The sequence below is a fragment of the Pyrus communis genome, chromosome 11 (assembly GCF_963583255.1).
Source record: "Pyrus communis chromosome 11, drPyrComm1.1, whole genome shotgun sequence".
Taxonomy (NCBI): domain Eukaryota; kingdom Viridiplantae; phylum Streptophyta; class Magnoliopsida; order Rosales; family Rosaceae; genus Pyrus; species Pyrus communis.
The window spans coordinates 10,426,455-10,444,276 of record NC_084813.1 but is presented as its reverse complement, the minus strand read 5'-3'; the positions used below and the strand labels follow the sequence as shown (position 1 = coordinate 10,444,276).

The 17,822-nt window shown below is 37.7% G+C and overlaps 1 protein-coding gene and 1 pseudogene across 1 annotated transcript; both read right to left on the bottom strand.

The window, feature by feature from the left end:
- Positions 1-3,745: 3,745 nt before the first annotated feature.
- LOC137708542 (anoctamin-like protein At1g73020) lies at positions 3,746-8,566 on the bottom strand (annotated as a pseudogene).
- Positions 8,567-9,333: 767 nt separating this feature from the next.
- LOC137708994 (uncharacterized) lies at positions 9,334-9,885 on the bottom strand. Its single transcript, XM_068448143.1, has one exon. The coding sequence runs from the start codon at positions 9,883-9,885 to the stop codon at positions 9,334-9,336; it is 552 nt and encodes a 183-aa protein (XP_068304244.1).
- Between the last annotated feature and the right edge of the window lie 7,937 nt (positions 9,886-17,822).

Genomic DNA, 17,822 nt, shown 5'->3' with positions numbered 1-17,822 from the left:
TTGGAGTATAGGGGTAGGTCAGCGTAGACCAAGTGTTCTAGTGCTAGGAATGCAAAAGACTCAGAAGAAGTTGACTGAATTACCTCTTCTTTAAATATGTGCCGAATGGCTTGTGTGACAAGAGATCTCAAGTGGTTGAGAGTCAAAACATTTGTAATGTGTATGCCTTCTTATAATAGCATTTCCTTCAGTACCCAGTCCTCCACTTTGAAAAAGTGAGGCTTGGCCTCATAGTCATAATAGTCAACGGTACGTTCACCCCTAGTTGTCTTGATACGAACTTTTATCCCTCTTGTTGTAATAGGCTTGCTGAGAGTAAAAATTCTTCCTCTTACCAAGAGACAAATACATTTGGTGACTTATCGAGTACCTAAATGAGGCAGGAGATGATGCAATGGGTGTCTGAATGGCCAAGATCTCCTTACTTGGTAGAACTTGACTTCCACTTCCCACTTGTTGATAGGGGTTAACCATATGGAGGTTCCCTTGGTATGTCCTTGCTTCGGCGGAGGCGTGGTTGTAAGCTTGTGCCATCACTCCAGAGTAAGTCTTCCAAGTGTTGGCATTGATCATGTACTTGAAGAAACAATCATGTTGGCCTACTGTGAAGGCTTTGAGGGTGGTCTTGTCATCTGCCTCAACGCAGCGAGAATACTCATGGTTGAAGAGGTCGGCATACTTTCGTAGTGACTCGTTCGGCTTCTGGCGAATAGTGTACAAGTCATCTGCAGAATGCAAATGATCTGTTTGGAAGATGTGTTGAGAGACAAACAGTTTCCTCAGTTCCTCAAATGAGTCTACTGTCTAAGGTGGAAGACGACAATACCAATTCAGAGCTCCGCCAGAGAGAGTAAAGGGGAAGAGAATACATTGTTCTTCGTCAGTGTGCATCCGGTATGCCATGGTGGACTCAAAGAGGTTAAGGTGTTTAATCGGGTCCTCCCTTCCAGTGTAGAGTTGTAAGCCAATCTTCTGCTTTGTCTTTGCTTGGAAGGGGTGTCGAAGATCCTCCTTGTAAGAGGACAAGGCCTAGGTTGGTTCCAATCAGGTATTTCGGCTTGACGTTTGGCCTTCAACTTGTTTACTTCCTTAAGGAGTTGTAGGACAAGGGGGTCCTGAGTGGGGTCAGGTACTATTGGATCCTTCTTCCGTAAGTCTCCATCTCCTCTTGGAAGTATGAAAGCTTGATCAAGGGCATGAGATTTTTCTTTGGACTTGCCGTACTTACTTCCTGGGCGAGCCTGTCGAAACGCCCCCGAGTCCCCCATACCTTCATATTCTTCTAGGACATGTCACTCATTCCCTAGATTGGCAGTTGGCTTGGGGCATGGGAGAAGACCGAATCTTTCAGAAACCCTTGGGTCATTGACCTCCGAGCTTATGTGGATGGGGTTCTCTCGACGTTGCCTCAGGGAGTCCCGACAGTCGCGATAAATGGCTTTTGATCCTTCTACTCCTTCTATAAGAAGGTGTCTTCCTCCACTTCTCCTGCTTCGGGTCGAAGCAGCTGGGTTGAGAGAGGTCTTATGTTGATCAACACCTTGATGAGTAGCTCGCTCCCCATTAGGGATATCTATATTGAAGGCAAGTGATCCCCCGTGTTGAGGGGCACCCAGGTGGTGGTTGACTTCCCCAGAGGCAATGAGTTCATGTGTTTGAGTATGCCTAGTTTCATGGAGCATCCCGAAGTTCTTCTTATACTGCTCCTGGAGGATCTTATTCTTTATCGTTATCTTGTTGTTCTGAGCCTTTAGCTCATCGACTTTAGCCTGAAGAGCAAACTTCTTTCGTTGCTTTGCACTAAGTGCGAGGGGGATGTCGTTCTGCGTGTTGTGGTTCCCTTCACTCCCCATGTTGGAGAAAGGTGCCTGGTCGAAAGAAAGTGTACGAATGGTGGAAACCAGCTTGACAAAGTTGGAGAGAGTAGGAATAAATGCGATTCCCATAGATGCTGCCAAATGTTGATGTACAAAATCGGTGAGGACTTTGGTACAACAGAAAGTGTCAAGTTTGTGACCTTCGCTACGTTGCTCTGGTGTTAGTGTGGATATGTATATAAATGAATAGAGATAGGGAAGCAAACAACACAAGATGTATGTGGTTCACCCAGATTGGCTACGTCCACGGAGTAGAGGAGTTGTCATTAGTTATGAAGGGTTTACACCAATACATAGGTTCGAGCTCTCTTTTAGTGAGTTATAGTGAATAGTTTAGTACAAATGGCATTAGGGATTATTGTGGGAGAATGATCCCCTTTTATAGAAGAGAGTTTCTAGCTTTGTTCTGACATTGACACGTGTCGTGTTGTGATTGACCACTGATATCGACACGTGTTGCGTTGTGATTGGCCTCTGATACCGACATGTGTCGTGTTGTGATTGGCCTCCTGGTTGGAGGAAAAGTCTTATGGGTCCTTGACGGTATGCTGTTGATCGGTGCTTAGTAGTTTCGGGATTAGTCAAGTATGGTACAAACAGAAGACATGTTCATGGTTCCTCCTGGTTAATCCGCATTAGGGTACCATGCACACCCTAAAGGTGACTCTGCTTGGTTAATCTGCATTGTGGGACCACACTATTTGATGCTGCTTATGGTCCTACCTGGTTAATCCGCATTAAGGGACCATACGCATTTGAGGGGCGACTCTGAGTGGCTAATTTGCATTGGGAGTAACTACGTAGTTGGATACATCAAATCCATAGGCGATCCTACCTGGTTAATCCACATTAGGAAATCATGCTATCGAATGGATGTCTATGGTTCCGTATGGTTAAGCCGCCCCGCTTCACCTCGATTCCGTTAAGTGATTCAAAATCGTACTCTATTTGAGATTCCGTTGAGTGGTCAATTCTATTTGGGACGGTATTAGATGAGCAAGGTATATGAACTCCCTACCACCTAAGATTTCGTCCTTGCAGTTATCAATCTTATCAGACAAAATTCCAAATTCAGAGGCATTCTTATCATTTGAAATCCTTTGGCTTTGCGAATACTGATCAGACAGTCTCTGTTCAAGTTCTTGAATGCGTTTCTCAATGAAAGACACCGCATTTGCTTCTCCCCAAGCAGATTGTAGATGCTTTCCATATTCATCTTTCCGGTGCAAGGCTTCAGCTCTCCTCTCTGGGCATCCTTCAATAAATTATCCACTTTACTACCATCCAATGATTCAAAGTCTACTTCAGGCCAAAATTGAACAAATCACAGCCATTGCAGAAGCCAGTTCTGCTTTCAATTTTGCATTCTCAACTTCCAACTTACCTGTTCCTGCAATCTCTACCAACTCACAGCCTTCAAGTAGCGCCTCAGAGTCGCAATTCTCAAATAAATCCAATGCACTCTCGTCAGGATCAACCGAATGACAAGTTTCATTAGACGTAGAATATGTACCTCTAAACGCACTCTTGGAAGACAGTGCAGTTAACTACTCAGGTGCACAACGGTCAACGTCTGAAATCTCAATATCAAGCAAGCTAGTATCAAAAGGAGCTACGTTGACATCGCACCGATTGGGGGCATCATGCATAAAGGCTGAAACTGCATCACGAGGACCAAGTGAGGAAGACAATTGGCAAGACAAGCAATCATCCTCGAGTTTCTTGACAGTATTTACATCTTTTTTGCTGCATGAACTATAATTGGTTAATATATATATAAAAAAAATATGCAACTAATTTAGACCATAATATTAAGAAAGCTTTAATAGTCATATTAAATGTAAATACTTGATTTTAAACTCGCAAAATAAGAACAAAATTGCATCACATCTATATCTTATATTAAATGTGAATTTAAACAATCTCAAGGAAAGTAAATACTCTCCAATACTATCTACCTACACAACAATTTAAGTCCACCATAAGAACAAGCAAAAACTAAAACCCAAATTTCGGTGCCACTTCAGCTCCAACTTTGTAAAAGCTCAAGTCTCTGACCTCATTGTAGAAAAGTTCTCTTGAAGAACAAATCCGGCTTACTTTCTAACTTATGAGAAGACAGCAACCACAAAACCTATACTTCCTACCTCATTGCGACTTCTTGACATTACCAAACGTCATCCTCTCTCCAGAAATGCTCCTCAAGAGCTGTTTAGAACACATGTTCTCAGCTGTTGTCGCGTTTTTCACACGGTTGGCTTTTACCCAAGCAGGTTCCTGCAAGAAAAACCAGTTTAATGTTTATTTGGTGATTTGATCTTCCTTTTAACCATTAGAAAATATGTAACTGTGTTCAGAAGGGAGAGAAGGAAATCACCTCGGGAACAAAGCGGGAGAATCCAAATTTGATCAACAAGAGAACATGTTCCATAACAAGAATTGCAGCCAGGCCAGGCTCTATCTTCCATTTGCCCTCTTCATCATATAACCATACTAGAAGTGCGCAGTTGGTGCATATAGATATAACTACGAGAAACTACAAATTGCAGACAACCCCGCATTACAAAGACGACGATGAAAGAGCAAAACAAACAGTAGGAACACAAAGTTCAGTGATATGAACTTTGTATTTGCTTCACAAGATATATACAAAACCACAAACCATAAGTACCTGAAATATGTTCAGCCAAGCTCCAATTGTTGTGGAAAAGCGAGGTGTTGGTCTTCGCAACATGGCAAGAAGCTTCAATGCATCTGCCCTAATTTCAGTGATGTTGTTCTGCGAAAGTGTAATTTTAAGCAGAATACTACCAACATAAAAAACTTAAAAGGGAACAAGCGGCCATAAAGTATAACATACCAAAATTGCAAAGGCAAAAGCAAGGGGGAATGCACAAGCAAACATCATGATCATACCAAACTGCAATGCCACCTCAAGAAAGTCTGCAGGTCAAACACAGATCTAATCAGCTGAAAATATAGAAATATACTGAAAATTGCTTACAAATAATGAGGAAAATTCAAATTTTAAAGACGCCAGAAAGAATATATAATTGAATATACTTGACATATTAGTATATTACCATCAAACAGCCCATCTTCAAGTTCCATGCCAATGCTAGCGGAATAAGAAGGCTTCAGGTACTCTTTCTCTACCCTAGAAGCAAACCGAATCTTCCCTGTCGTTGAACCTTTTTCACGCTTTTTCTTGCTTCTTTACACCAGAATGGCAGACAAGGTTATGTTCAAGTAAACTTAAAATACTCCAAAAACATGAATGTCCAAAAGATAATACATAGTACAGACTTACCGAACTCTATATTTCTTGTAACTGTACTTTAAATATGGCAAAGTGTTTTCCAACAAGTTTTCCAACACCTACAAAGCATTGTCCAATACAAGAACATGAGAAATAAACTAGAGAAAGAAAAACAGTGAATGAAATATAACATCTACCTGAGACACAAGGAGGCGTTGAATCAAGACTTTGCGGAGAGTAGAAAAGTTGCGGTGCAAAAGGGCATGATAGAACACTCCTATATACGACTGCATGAAATAAAGACCAAACACCTGCAAAAAACAAAAAGTCCTTGAAGACTAAAAAAGCCCTCTACAAGAGATAGCAACAAAGTCAGCAGGGATGGAATAAATTTCCACTTAACCCACCTTATAGACCAAGCTGTCAGCTCTTTTTTCTTTGTTTTCATTATTTTCATATTGAATGAGCTTGACGGAGATCTTGCCTCCAATCTGTGTAAAGAACTGAATGGAAAAAAGATAAACGGTTGTCAACCCAAACCTGAAAAGGAAAAAATTGCGATAAGTGTCATCTTCATTCTAAATTATAACATGTAAGTATATGCATTTGTATGAATGCAAGGGGACTCGGCATCTTACTTCATAATATCAGACTCAATAACCTCATAAATATGAGCATATGCCAGTTCAAATGGTAATTGAAGGCATATAATACTGAAGAAAACGATAGCATCATTTCGGAATCTCATGAGTCGTCCAAACCACTCAATTCTTTGGAACATTTCTTTTTCTTTTGTTTTGTCTGTCCCCCACTTTTTTGCGAGCTCAACAGATGGTGAGGAACTCCACTCCACACCCTGTCTATATCCCAAGTCAGCTCTAACTGGATAACTAATCTGCCATCTAAATACACAACCCAGAAAGAGAAGAGTTAAAGTAAGACAAAAGAACAAAAAAAATTAAAAATGAATAAGCATAGATCTAATAGCTACAATACAATTTTCTTGTAAACCAAGTTACCTGGCTAAAAGGGCATTATTTTTGCGTTTCCAAAACTGTGAAAACATTATAGCCCACAATATTATGCTTATGAAGAAAATAGGGAGCACCAGTAACTGCAATGACCTACATAAGCATTATGCAAACACACAGCGGTTTAAATAAGCAAAAATGCACAAATATAATAATGTTGACAGCCATCAGGGAAACTAAGAAATAGTGTTCTGACCCACCCAAAATCAAACATGTGCATGATAAGCCCAAATGCAGCTGGAAAGAGCAACCACCTTGTATACATTCCAAGGAAAGCAAAATAGATGGCAATCTACAAAAGACGTTAAATTCTTGTTTAATGTGTTGGGCAAAATATGGAAAAAGATAATTTTGCTAATGCAACTAGTTTACCTTTGTACCAAAGTATGAATAAATCTCATCTATCGGCTGGTTTGTGAAGTCCCACCAGTGTAGTGCCCATGAGTGAAGGAGCTTCTTCCTTTTTATTTCATCTATCAGTCAAAAAATCATATTAATATAGAGTTCAACAGAGATACAAACTGTTTAAAATTTTGTAAGCATACCATGTAAAGGAAACACTTCTTTGACAATCCTTTCTGATTCCAACTTCTGAAGTAAATACTCCCCGACTTCCCAACGGAGCTCTTTATCATCAAATCTTAAAGTTACAGTTGACCGGCTCTTGTTAATCTGTAAATTTACAATTCAAACCTTGTCAACGGCACATTTATGGATAAATATTTGCACACAGAAATATAGTCATATTGAACTTATTCAAAGGGTATCAGTTGCATTACATCTACTCATACAACATTTTGAAAAAAAAGTGAAACATCAGCCGCCAATTGATGGATGTAATCACCAAAGCGTAATAACAAAAAAGGATGGAGACAAACATGAAACTGAAATGTAAAATCAAAGTGAAAGAGTGAAACAAAACATCGGAAAGGAAGAAGCCATTGGAACATTATAGTATGAGTATATGCCGAATGACTCACAATTCCATAGATTAAGTGCCTATAGCAGCGAAAACGCTCACACCAACTGAACACTGAACCATCAGGCTGTCTCACAAAAGCATCAACCTCCTCCCATTCAAATTGTAAATCCATCCCTGAAACCCAGTGTCATATTAACTTTTCAAGTAGAAGAAATCAAATCACATTGCAGATATGGAACTTAAATAAAAGAAACTTTGAAAGCCAACTTGAATACAACAGTATCATTACCGAAAGCAGTTCGTTTTTTAATCTGCAATTCCGCTGCAGCCCTGCCCAGCGTCTCCGAAGGTGCTGCCAGCTGAAAGAAAGAAAGCTAAGCTCTAGAAACTAGAAACCAAACTCAAGAAAGACTATAAATAAAATACTGCCCAATTGTATGTACCATTTTCATTCATCAAAAGGCAAAACGGGCCACGAATAATGTTGCGTTATCGTAAATTTGCAAAACGCCCTGAAATTTATACGTTTTTTAATAGATATGATTCTTTCAGTAATACAGTAACAAATTAAATAACTTTCCTTCCTTACTAAGCAATATTTATACCTACAAATATCGTATCATAAACTATTTACAAAATCTGCCGTCATCAGCCAATTAGTCAATTCCTAAAAACCCAAATGAAAAAATCATTGTGGGAGTATATAGAACAAAGGAACATTCTCTCCTTTTGCACCCAGTTTCGAATTTCAAATTTAAATTAGATTAATTAGAATATCGTTCGAACAAAACATTATTAAAAAAAGAAAACACATGCAAATGAACAAAAGTAGAAAAGTTGAAAAATCAAACCTTGATGAACTCATCGACAACGCCATGCACTCTCTCAACAACCAAACCCAAATTCCTGAACTCCTCCAGCAAAACCTCCACACAATCAAAAGCTTTATCTTCCTCCTTCACGTTACGCTTCGGAACCACCACCCCGATCTCGAAGGCAGTCTGTTCCTCCTCAACGGTGTTCATCTCCTGCCCACCACCAAACAACTTCAGCACCCAGCAGCCGAAGGGGTCGCAAATTTCGAGATCCAAACGATGCCCAAATCAACAAAAGACGCGAACTTTGCAGAAACCGGCTCAAATGGCGAAGTGGGCCATTGCATTTGGGAACAATTCGAGCTTTCCGGAGCCAAAAGGCGAAACTTTTCTGCCGAACCGGGTCGATAAGTTTTGCGCAATTGTCGGGGTGTGTGTGCTCAGATGAAACAAAATGATGGACAAATGTGTGTCGCAATGGATTGGAAATATTGCAATGTGGGTTTCTTGAGAGAGAGTGGGAGGAGAGAGAAGACTACAGGTGGCTGAGCAGTCGGGTCTTCGGGGCGAGAAGTTGCGACGGGAAGACACATAGGATGGTGAGGGAGGAGGAGGACACGTGGATTCCGGGATTTGGCGGTTTCTTCAGTTTTTGCGCTTTCCAGATTGGAATTTGGAATGGAAATTGGGAATGGGAGGAAAGGCAAACGGTACGACCCCCATGTAACCTCGGGTCGGGTCTCCCTTTTGGCTTAACTATTTTAGAAGTATTTAATTGTTAAACGCTTCAAATTTCAAACTTAAAGTACGCACAGTACATAACAGTCTGTTCTTACATTTAGGTTTAGGTTTGGTTTGGTATTGCTGTACTTTTAAAAAAAATTGTTTTTGTTGTGTTATAAGAATAAACAGCTGTAAATTAAAGTTATTGAGTGTTTGATCAACTTTTTTTTTTTTTTGCAAAAGTTTTTTAACAAAAAAAAAGTGTCTGAGTGTTTAATAAACTTTTAAATAAATTGGTATGAATGTGTTAAATGACTAAAAATGATATGATATTTAGTGTGATATAATAATTGTCAAAGATAATAATGTAGGGGCAAAGATTGTAATTTTGTAAAATATATGAGCCTATACTTGCCACTTGCAAAATTTCATTAAATGGGCACTAATTATTATGCTATGGAAAAAAAAAATATTTTTTTTAGAAGCATGGTAAACCCTGCTTTTACTTTTCTATGTTTTTCTGTTATTATTGACAACAATTTTCTTTTTTTTTGAAGGCAACGATATTAATTCATAGATAGAAGGTTTAGTATAAAAGGAAAGCCAAAAGCCCTAAAAGTACCTAAGGCTACAACCTAAAAAAGAAGCTAAAATTTAGACATTACAATAAGTTATAAGAATATCAGAGATAATGTCTGGAGGTTCCTCAAACCATGGTCCATGAACAGCTGGTCAAGCTAGAAAGAGCATATCTAGCTATGAGGTGAGCAGCTTCGTAATTTTGGCGACGAGTATGGGCAGCCGTAGCTCCAGTGATTGTAGACAACAACGCCTTCGAATCTTCCACAATGTTACCGATCAAGGAACCATTAGGAAGACCATTGTGTAATGTCGGGACAATCTGGAGCGCATCACTCTCAATAATGATATCATGATAACCTCTTTGAATCACTAATAATAACCCATCCCAAACCGTAAGGGCTTCGATATGGAGAGGCGATGAAACAAACTCAAACACCAATGCTTTGGCCGCCACAAAACGGCCAAGATGGTTACGAACCACTAGTCCCACAGTACCAAGCATCTCAGACTCCCTCAAAGCACCATAAACATTTATCTTCAAGCAACCAGGTGGGGGTATGGTCCAAGACAAAGAAATTCGAGATGCAGGGCTAGAGCAGTTCATCAAGGCAATCTTCTGGAAATCCTGCCACCAATTAATTGCCTTAGCGATGATAATATCCGGTCTATTAGTCATTCCATTCCACAACATATTATTTTGAGCACCTCATATGGCCCACCAAACCATTAAACAAAGATTGAAGCTATGATGATCAAGAGAAGAAGCTAACTCTACCCCCAATCATAAACCGATAGGCTCTATCCATACAATGAGGCTTGCCAAAAATGGTCGTCATCCAAGCACAGGATGCAAAATAGCAATCATGCAATAAGTGAAGGAGAGCTTCATCAAAACACAGCATGAATCCACAGGGATATGTTTCCTGATCAAAGATACCCGTGTTGGAACAATATCCTTATAGAATTTTCAAGCACAGATCTTGACTTTGGGGGGAACACGAGCGGACCAGATTTTTTTCCAAAGAAGAGATGAAGTTCTCGATGAGGATGACAACTAAGAATTGCCTATCAGACTCCTTCACACCCCTTGATAAGAACTTTTCATCGAGAAGCATCCATTTTTATCAAAATGCCATATCAGCCTGTCACTAATATTCCGAATGCTCAGGGGCATAGAGATGATAGCATTAAATTCGACCTCCGAGAAAAGTGATTTGACAAGGGGACATTCCATGATTGATTACAAATAAGTTCCTCCACAAAAACCAGATTACACCACGGCGGCTTGGGGGAAAGATTTCAAATCGAGACAGGTAGGGAATCCAAGGATCGTCCCAGATCCGAGTAGATGAGCCCGACCCAACAAACCACTGAGAACCCTATTTGATAACAGAGCAAGCAGAACATATGCTATGCCAACCAAACAATGCATTGTTGCTGACCTTAGCCCAAAAAAAAGAGCCATTCGGGAAGTATTTTTCTTTTAAAGTACGGGCCACCAACAATTGGTGATCATGGGTCAATCTCCAGCCTTATTTAGCTAGCAAGCAAAGATTAAAAGCAAACATGTTGTGAAAACCTAACCCCCCCCCCCCCCCATTCACACTTTAGAGCGTAAAGTTTGTCCCATAATAACCAGTGAATATTCCTGTAATCATCGAACCCATTCCACCAAAACGCAGCCACCATTCGGTTAAGGTCATCACAAAAATATTTAGGGAGTAAGAAACAATGCATCGTGTAGAGTGGAATAGCCGGAGCCACCACCCTAATAAGTAACTCTTGGCTCACTGCACTTAGAAGTTGTCCATTCCAGCCTTGGAGACCCTTTCAAGGGCATTCCTTGATGTGATTAAAATATGCCTTCTTATCATGGCCAACAAAGGTAGGGAGACCTAAGTATTTCTCATGTCTATCCACCCTAGTTACTCCCAACAAATTGCTCAGGGAATCTTGCAATGAACGGTTGACATTTCTGCTAAAGCACACGATACTATTAGTGTAATTTACCAATTGACCCGATGCCTACTCATAGCAGCCTAACGCTTCGACGATCTGAGATCAGTTAGAATGGTCTACCTTAGCAAAAAGGAGAATGTCATATGCAAACAGCAGAAGATTCAACAGCTGCCGCGACCTCTGCTTCCTCAGGTGGAACTCCAGGTTGAGGAGTTACTCGAAATGCTGCCAAAATATCAGTACCTTTGGTTTCATAGTCAGGAGTATAATAAGTCAATTTATAATCTTTAACACCAGCTTTGAATCCAACACTTGCTTTAGTCTCTGTTTGTGGTGACATAAGTCCCTCCCTACTACTAATCAATTAATAATTCTCACAAGAACAAGGTCTACTCGACATAAATTATGAAGTTAATGAAACCTTTCACAGGAATCTTTCACAAAACTATCAACTAATATTATCAACTAATCAGAACGGTTCGTTATTAGACCGTGGTATTTGATTCGCCAAATACATCATTATTGTATACTCTTTCATATGTATGGCGCAACCCAATCTTTGTTTTTCAAGTTTCTAATATCTTACTTTTTAATAGTAGGGGCACCCCTGCAGATAGAAATACCCTGGATATTTCCATCCGCCCCACATTTTGACAGAAAAACGGACATTCCCTCGACACAAGAAGAAATAGGTACGGGAAGAAAAGATCCCCCAATCCAAGTCCCCTTTCCGGTGAATATAACCACATAGAGAGCCATTGATAAAAAATGAGTACGAGATAGAGGAAATGCACCGCATCACAAGGTTAGACCACCTAAACGGGAAGCCTATACGTTCGATAACTCGACAGAGAAAATGCCAATCAACACGATCATAAACTTTAATCATGTCCAGTTTAATAGCCATAAAACCTTTTTTACCCCGCTTGCGTCGGAAAAGAAAATAGGCAACTTCAAAGGCCAAGATAGTATTATCGGATATCAAACCACTTGGGACAAAAACCCTTTAATGGTCTGAAATAAGCTTGGGTAGAACAAGCTTCAAATGATTCACCAAAACCTTGGATGCAATCTTGTAAATAACATAACATAAGCTGATAGGTAGAAGTTGGGACATCCAGTTTTTTAAAAATACACTTTTGTTTTATTTTACCAAACACATTTGATGTTCCAGATTTTTTTAATAAGTTGTTTTTCTTAAAATCACCACAATCCAAACTAGCCCTTAGTATATGCTTACTTGTATAGCAGGTTCTTTAAGGAGAGGGATCCCCATTTAAAAATAAAAATGGGGATCACACTCTAAACCGTTGATTAGTTTTAATGAAATTGTGTGGTTGAAATTAGAAGCTCATAAACTCTTTTTTTATCCTCTTCTTTTTTTTTTCTTTTCCCTTTTCCTTTTTCTTTTTTGGTTTCTTCGTCTCGTTTCCTCTTTCTCACGACACAGCCGCACTAGCACCTCGCACAAAAACCTATTAGGTTCTGATTCGGGCTTTCCTCATTGATTATTTTAGGTAATTAATTTGAATAGTGGGTTGAACGATTGGAGTTTATATTTTTAAAATTTTAAATGCAAAAACCTATTGGGTTTTGCTTCAGGGTGGTTATGGTTTCGAATGCGTTAAAAAATTTGGTAGTTTTCTTTCGGGTTTTAGGATTCTAATTCAAATTGGCTCAATGGTTTGAATGTGCTACTATAAAATGGTTGAATAATTTGACTTTTGTTCTTCTTTTCAAGTTTTTTAATGTTTTTTTATTATTCTTTTTCTTGTGGATATTTGATTGTGCTAATGTTCACGTTCAATTTATGAAAGATAATGAAATGGCTATTCCAGTTACGGAAACTAATGAAATGCCTATTCAATTTATAAAAGCTAATGAAATGCCTATTCAAGTTATGGAAGCTAATAAGATGCAAGTTCCCATAGAAAATCCGTCAGAAGTAGTAGCTGGCATTTCTTTTTTCTATCTTCAAGTAATGGATGAGTTTAGGCCTACCATAGGTCAACATTTAGAAACATTAGACAAGGTGCTTGAATTTTACAACAACTATGCAAGGGAGGCTGGGTTTAGTGTCCAAATGCATTCAAGTTAAAAATAAGGATGGTGAGATCATAAAAAAGGTGTTTGTGTGCAACAAAGAGGGACGTAGTACAAAAGAATGGATTGGTGATGAATAAAAGCATCGTGGATTAACCAAAGAGGGTTGTTAAGCAAGATTTATAGTTATGAGATCAAAACTTGGTGGGTATGTAGTCACCATATTTGACGAGGGTCATAATCATCCAATGGTATCCCCATGAAGACGCCACTTGCTAAAGTCCCATTGCTAGGTTACAAAGTGTCATAAAATATTAGCTGACATGGAAAACATACCTCCACACAAACAATTTGACATTCTTGAATTTTAGGTAGGTGGAATTGAAAATATGGTTGCACACAAGAAGATCTATATAGTTATTGAACATAAGTGTGGAATAAGATGAAGGGGCATGATGGAAAAATGTTGCATGATCATTTTTTGCTAGAGCAAGAAAGAAATTATGAATTCACATTCAAGTTTCAAGTAGATGAAGAGCACAAGATTACTCATTATTTTTGGGCTGATGCAAGTTCTAGGCAAGCATATAAGTTTCATGGGTGTACACAATCATAGTCAAACAATTGTTTTTGCTGGTGCCCTTTTAAGTGACTAGACGAAAAATTCATTTGTTTGGTTAATTAGAGAATTTTTGAATGTCATGCCAAGTGATGCTCCAAAAACGATTATTACTGATCAAGATCCAGTAATGAAAAAAGTCATTTCTTACTGTTTTCCAAACACGTTTCACAGATACTGTACGTGACATGTTTTGGATAAATTCTTGAACAAGCTTCTTGTGATCATATACAAAGATCAATATCTAGAGTTCAAAGCATGTATTTGAAACTAAGAGGATGTGAAATGAAGGGCCGTTGTTAAAAAATTGGATTATTTGGTAACGGCTAGTGGCAATCAATATATAAAATTCGATCTACTTAAGTTACAACCTGTGTGAATCATGTTTTATCTACAAATTGCTCCACTAGTCAGAGAGTTGAGAGTTGACATTCATTTCTAAAGAAATGTATTTCCAAGAATAACTTCTTCCTTGATTTTATGGTTAAATATAATATGGCATTGGTATGCCAACACCATTTGGAGTTGAAGGCAAATCATATTGATTTGAACGAGAGGCCAAAACTCAAATGCCCTATTAGGATGAATACACAAATGGCCAATACTTATACACGTAGCTCTTACCTTGATTTTCGAGAGCAGTTGTGGGAATGTTACAACTATAATGTTAATCTTATAAGTGAAAATGATACTCATAACTAAGGTTCTAAAAGACATTAGGCGCTAGTCGGACTAGGGCTAGGGCCTAGCGCCTAAGCGGCTAGGCGGGTTCTAGGTAGATTAGGCGGATTTAGGTAAAATCTATTGTTTATCGTATGCAAAAGTGTTTTCTTATACTTAAAAATACATAATTGCATTGTGATGCATAAATTACAAAATATAATGACATATAGATTATAAAGTATTAGAACATAATGAAAACATGGGAAACAAGTTTATAATATGTGTTGATCTGAGTATTCACCAAGACTCTTACAATTTATTAAAAAAAAAAAAAAATGCAAAATGAAAACTATCTATTTTATGTCTAAGTGAGATGTACCTAGGCAGGTTTGGGTGGGCTAGGCAGGCACCTAAGTGCTCTAGGCAGGTGCTTAAGTAAGTCTAGATGTCCTTTCTTTATTTTTAAATGTCTAGGGATTAATTGACGCGGTAGCCAACCACCTATTGGCGGTGATTTTTAGAATAGTGCTCATAGCATGTTTAAAGTTTTGCGCATTGATGATGAAAAAGTTGAGTTTGTAAAATTTTGTGTGAAAAATCCAAGGATTTTATTTTTCCTCATGTAGCTACAAAAGTTATGACAGTTCAGGAATTCCATGCAACTATCTTTTGGCATATTTGCATAAAATACTTAAACTTTAGTTATTGCCAAATGAATACATTTTGAAAAGATGGGTGCAAAATCTTTGGTTGTAGTAGACAACTCTGGTGTGGAGATATTTGTTGAAAAATCCTTGGTTGAAAGGTTTGGTACATTATTCCAACAACATTCATATTTAATTGATAGTCATTCTAAATGATGAGGCAGGTAAACTCTTTTGTGAGGTGATGGATGTTGTGAATGAGAAGATTAAGCCATTGGTTAGTGGTAGCAATGAAGATGTGGAACCTCCTGCAAAAATAAGATCTATAGCAGGTGATGTTGGTTTTCTTGAACCCGATCCTATTAAGACCAAAGGATTTGGAGAAAAAAAAAATCTTAAAAAGGGCAAAAAGAAAGGAAAATGCAAGAAGAGGATTAATGATAACCTTTGTCATGGGTGCGGGCAATAGGAAGTTAATTATGACAAAATAAATTGTCCGAAGCTCCAAAATCGATAAGAAAACATACTTCGCTTGTTTTTCTATGTATATTTGTACAATTAATGTATCAATAGCTGAAATGTGTTTATTGGCTTTGATGTAGAATGCCCATTGTGGACCAAAATGTTTCATGACAGTGTTATTGATAGCAGGTAGTATTACCTTTCCAACACTATCTGCAGGTATAATAGCATTATTATTATTAATCAATAATATTTTTATGATTTCTATTTTGCTTAATTGTAGGTGAAGAGCACTCATTAGCTGCAGGATGTTGATCTCATTTTGATGTTCCTAATTTATATGATGTTAATAGAGTTCCTCTATTTTGTATAACTTTATTTTATGAATTTGGAGGAATTAACCATGAATTTGAAGGATTCGAGTACTTTGTATGACTTTATTCAGAAATTTATTTCTATAGCATGCCAACTTTGGAGGCAACATGGAAGACATCAAATTTCATTTTTCATTTCATGAATATCAATCCAATTCTTTTACAATGCTTCTCATACACTGTGAAAAAGAATTATAATTTACAAAAAGCCGATAAATAAATTTGGAGCCAACATGGAAGACATCATGCAACTTCTTTTTCATATTGTTGCTTGCTGCTAATTGCTAAAGCATGAGTTTTGCAACTTCTTTTCAATGCTTCTGCTTGTTGATTGCTGCTAATTTCATCACTACTTGATTAAGCATCAAGTGCATACCAACTTTGGAGGCATTGTCTGAAGCTCCACAATCAGTATGAATTTGGAGGAATTAATCATGAACTTGAGGAATTTGAGAGTTTTGCATAACTTTATTTAAAAATTTACATTTCCATGATAAAGAACAATAGCATACCAACTTTGGAGGCAACATGGAAGACATCTAATGCCTTTTTTCATTTTATGAATATTAATCCAATTCTTTTACAATGTTTCTTACACAGTGAAAAATAATTACACTTTAGAAAATATTTGATAAATAACTTTGGAGGCAACATGAAAGACATCCTACAACTTCAACTTGTTTTTCATATTGCTGCTTGCTGCTAATTACTTAAAACATAAGTTTTGCATCTTCCTTTTTATATTGCTGCTTGTTGCTAATTTCACCACTACTTGCTCAAAGCATGGGTTTTGCAACTTCAATTCCATACTTCTGCTTCTTGTTGTTTAGATAAATGCACAGATGACTTATATTCAAAGGCCAAAACTCAAGCAGTTCATATAGGTAGAAAACCAGTTGCCACATCACATGCATATCAATACGTCCTCTTAGATTAAATCATCAACGATATCTTGACATAGTAATTTTTTTAAACTCTACCTTGAACTTTATTTTTCCAATGTTTAACTCCTTGGTTGTTAGATAGTGCGTCGATTTTGGAACAATCCATCAATAACAAACCTAGAGTTAGAAAATAAAATTCCATGCTAATTATCACAATAAATTAAAAGAATGACAATAGTAAAGTTGGTTTACTCATTTTCTCTCCTTCCAAATATTACAAGTTCAGTGAGTCAATAAGTTTTACCCTAAACCTCGAAAGAAAATTACCAAATTTTTGAACCCATTTAAAGCCAGAACAATCAGAACACAATATGTTTTTGCGTTTAGAATTTGGAAAACATAACCCCAATTGTTCAACCCACTGTCCAAATTAATCACCTATAATAATCAAAGAGGAGGAGACCCATAACTGAAATTGCAAAGTTCAAAGGTGATAGTCTAAGATTTTTAGAGCTTTGCACGAAGCTATGGTTGTGTTGTGCCCGTGCGTCCTTGCATTGTTTCATAAGGAAAAGGAAGAGACGAAGAAACAGCAAAGGAAAAAGAAAAAGGGGAAAGAAAAATCTTATGACCTATTTAATCTTAACCACACAATCTCATTAAATCCAATCCAATGGTTGAGCCCTAGGTCCCCATTTTTTTTTTTTTTAAATCCTTAAATTTACTCTATGCTTATATTATTGTGCATCTCTTTATTTCTACATTTAGTATATGCTTTACTTATATTTGAACAAAAGTGATGGACAATTTAGTATCATAAGAAAACATTATAATTTAGTTCCTCTAATTTTTTTTTAAAATTTGTTTGAGCACTCTCGACTCTTGATGCAATTTACATCAATTTATACAAATTATTTTGTAGCAAGGTTCTTAGGTGTTGAGTCTTTCACATTCAGTAGTCAATT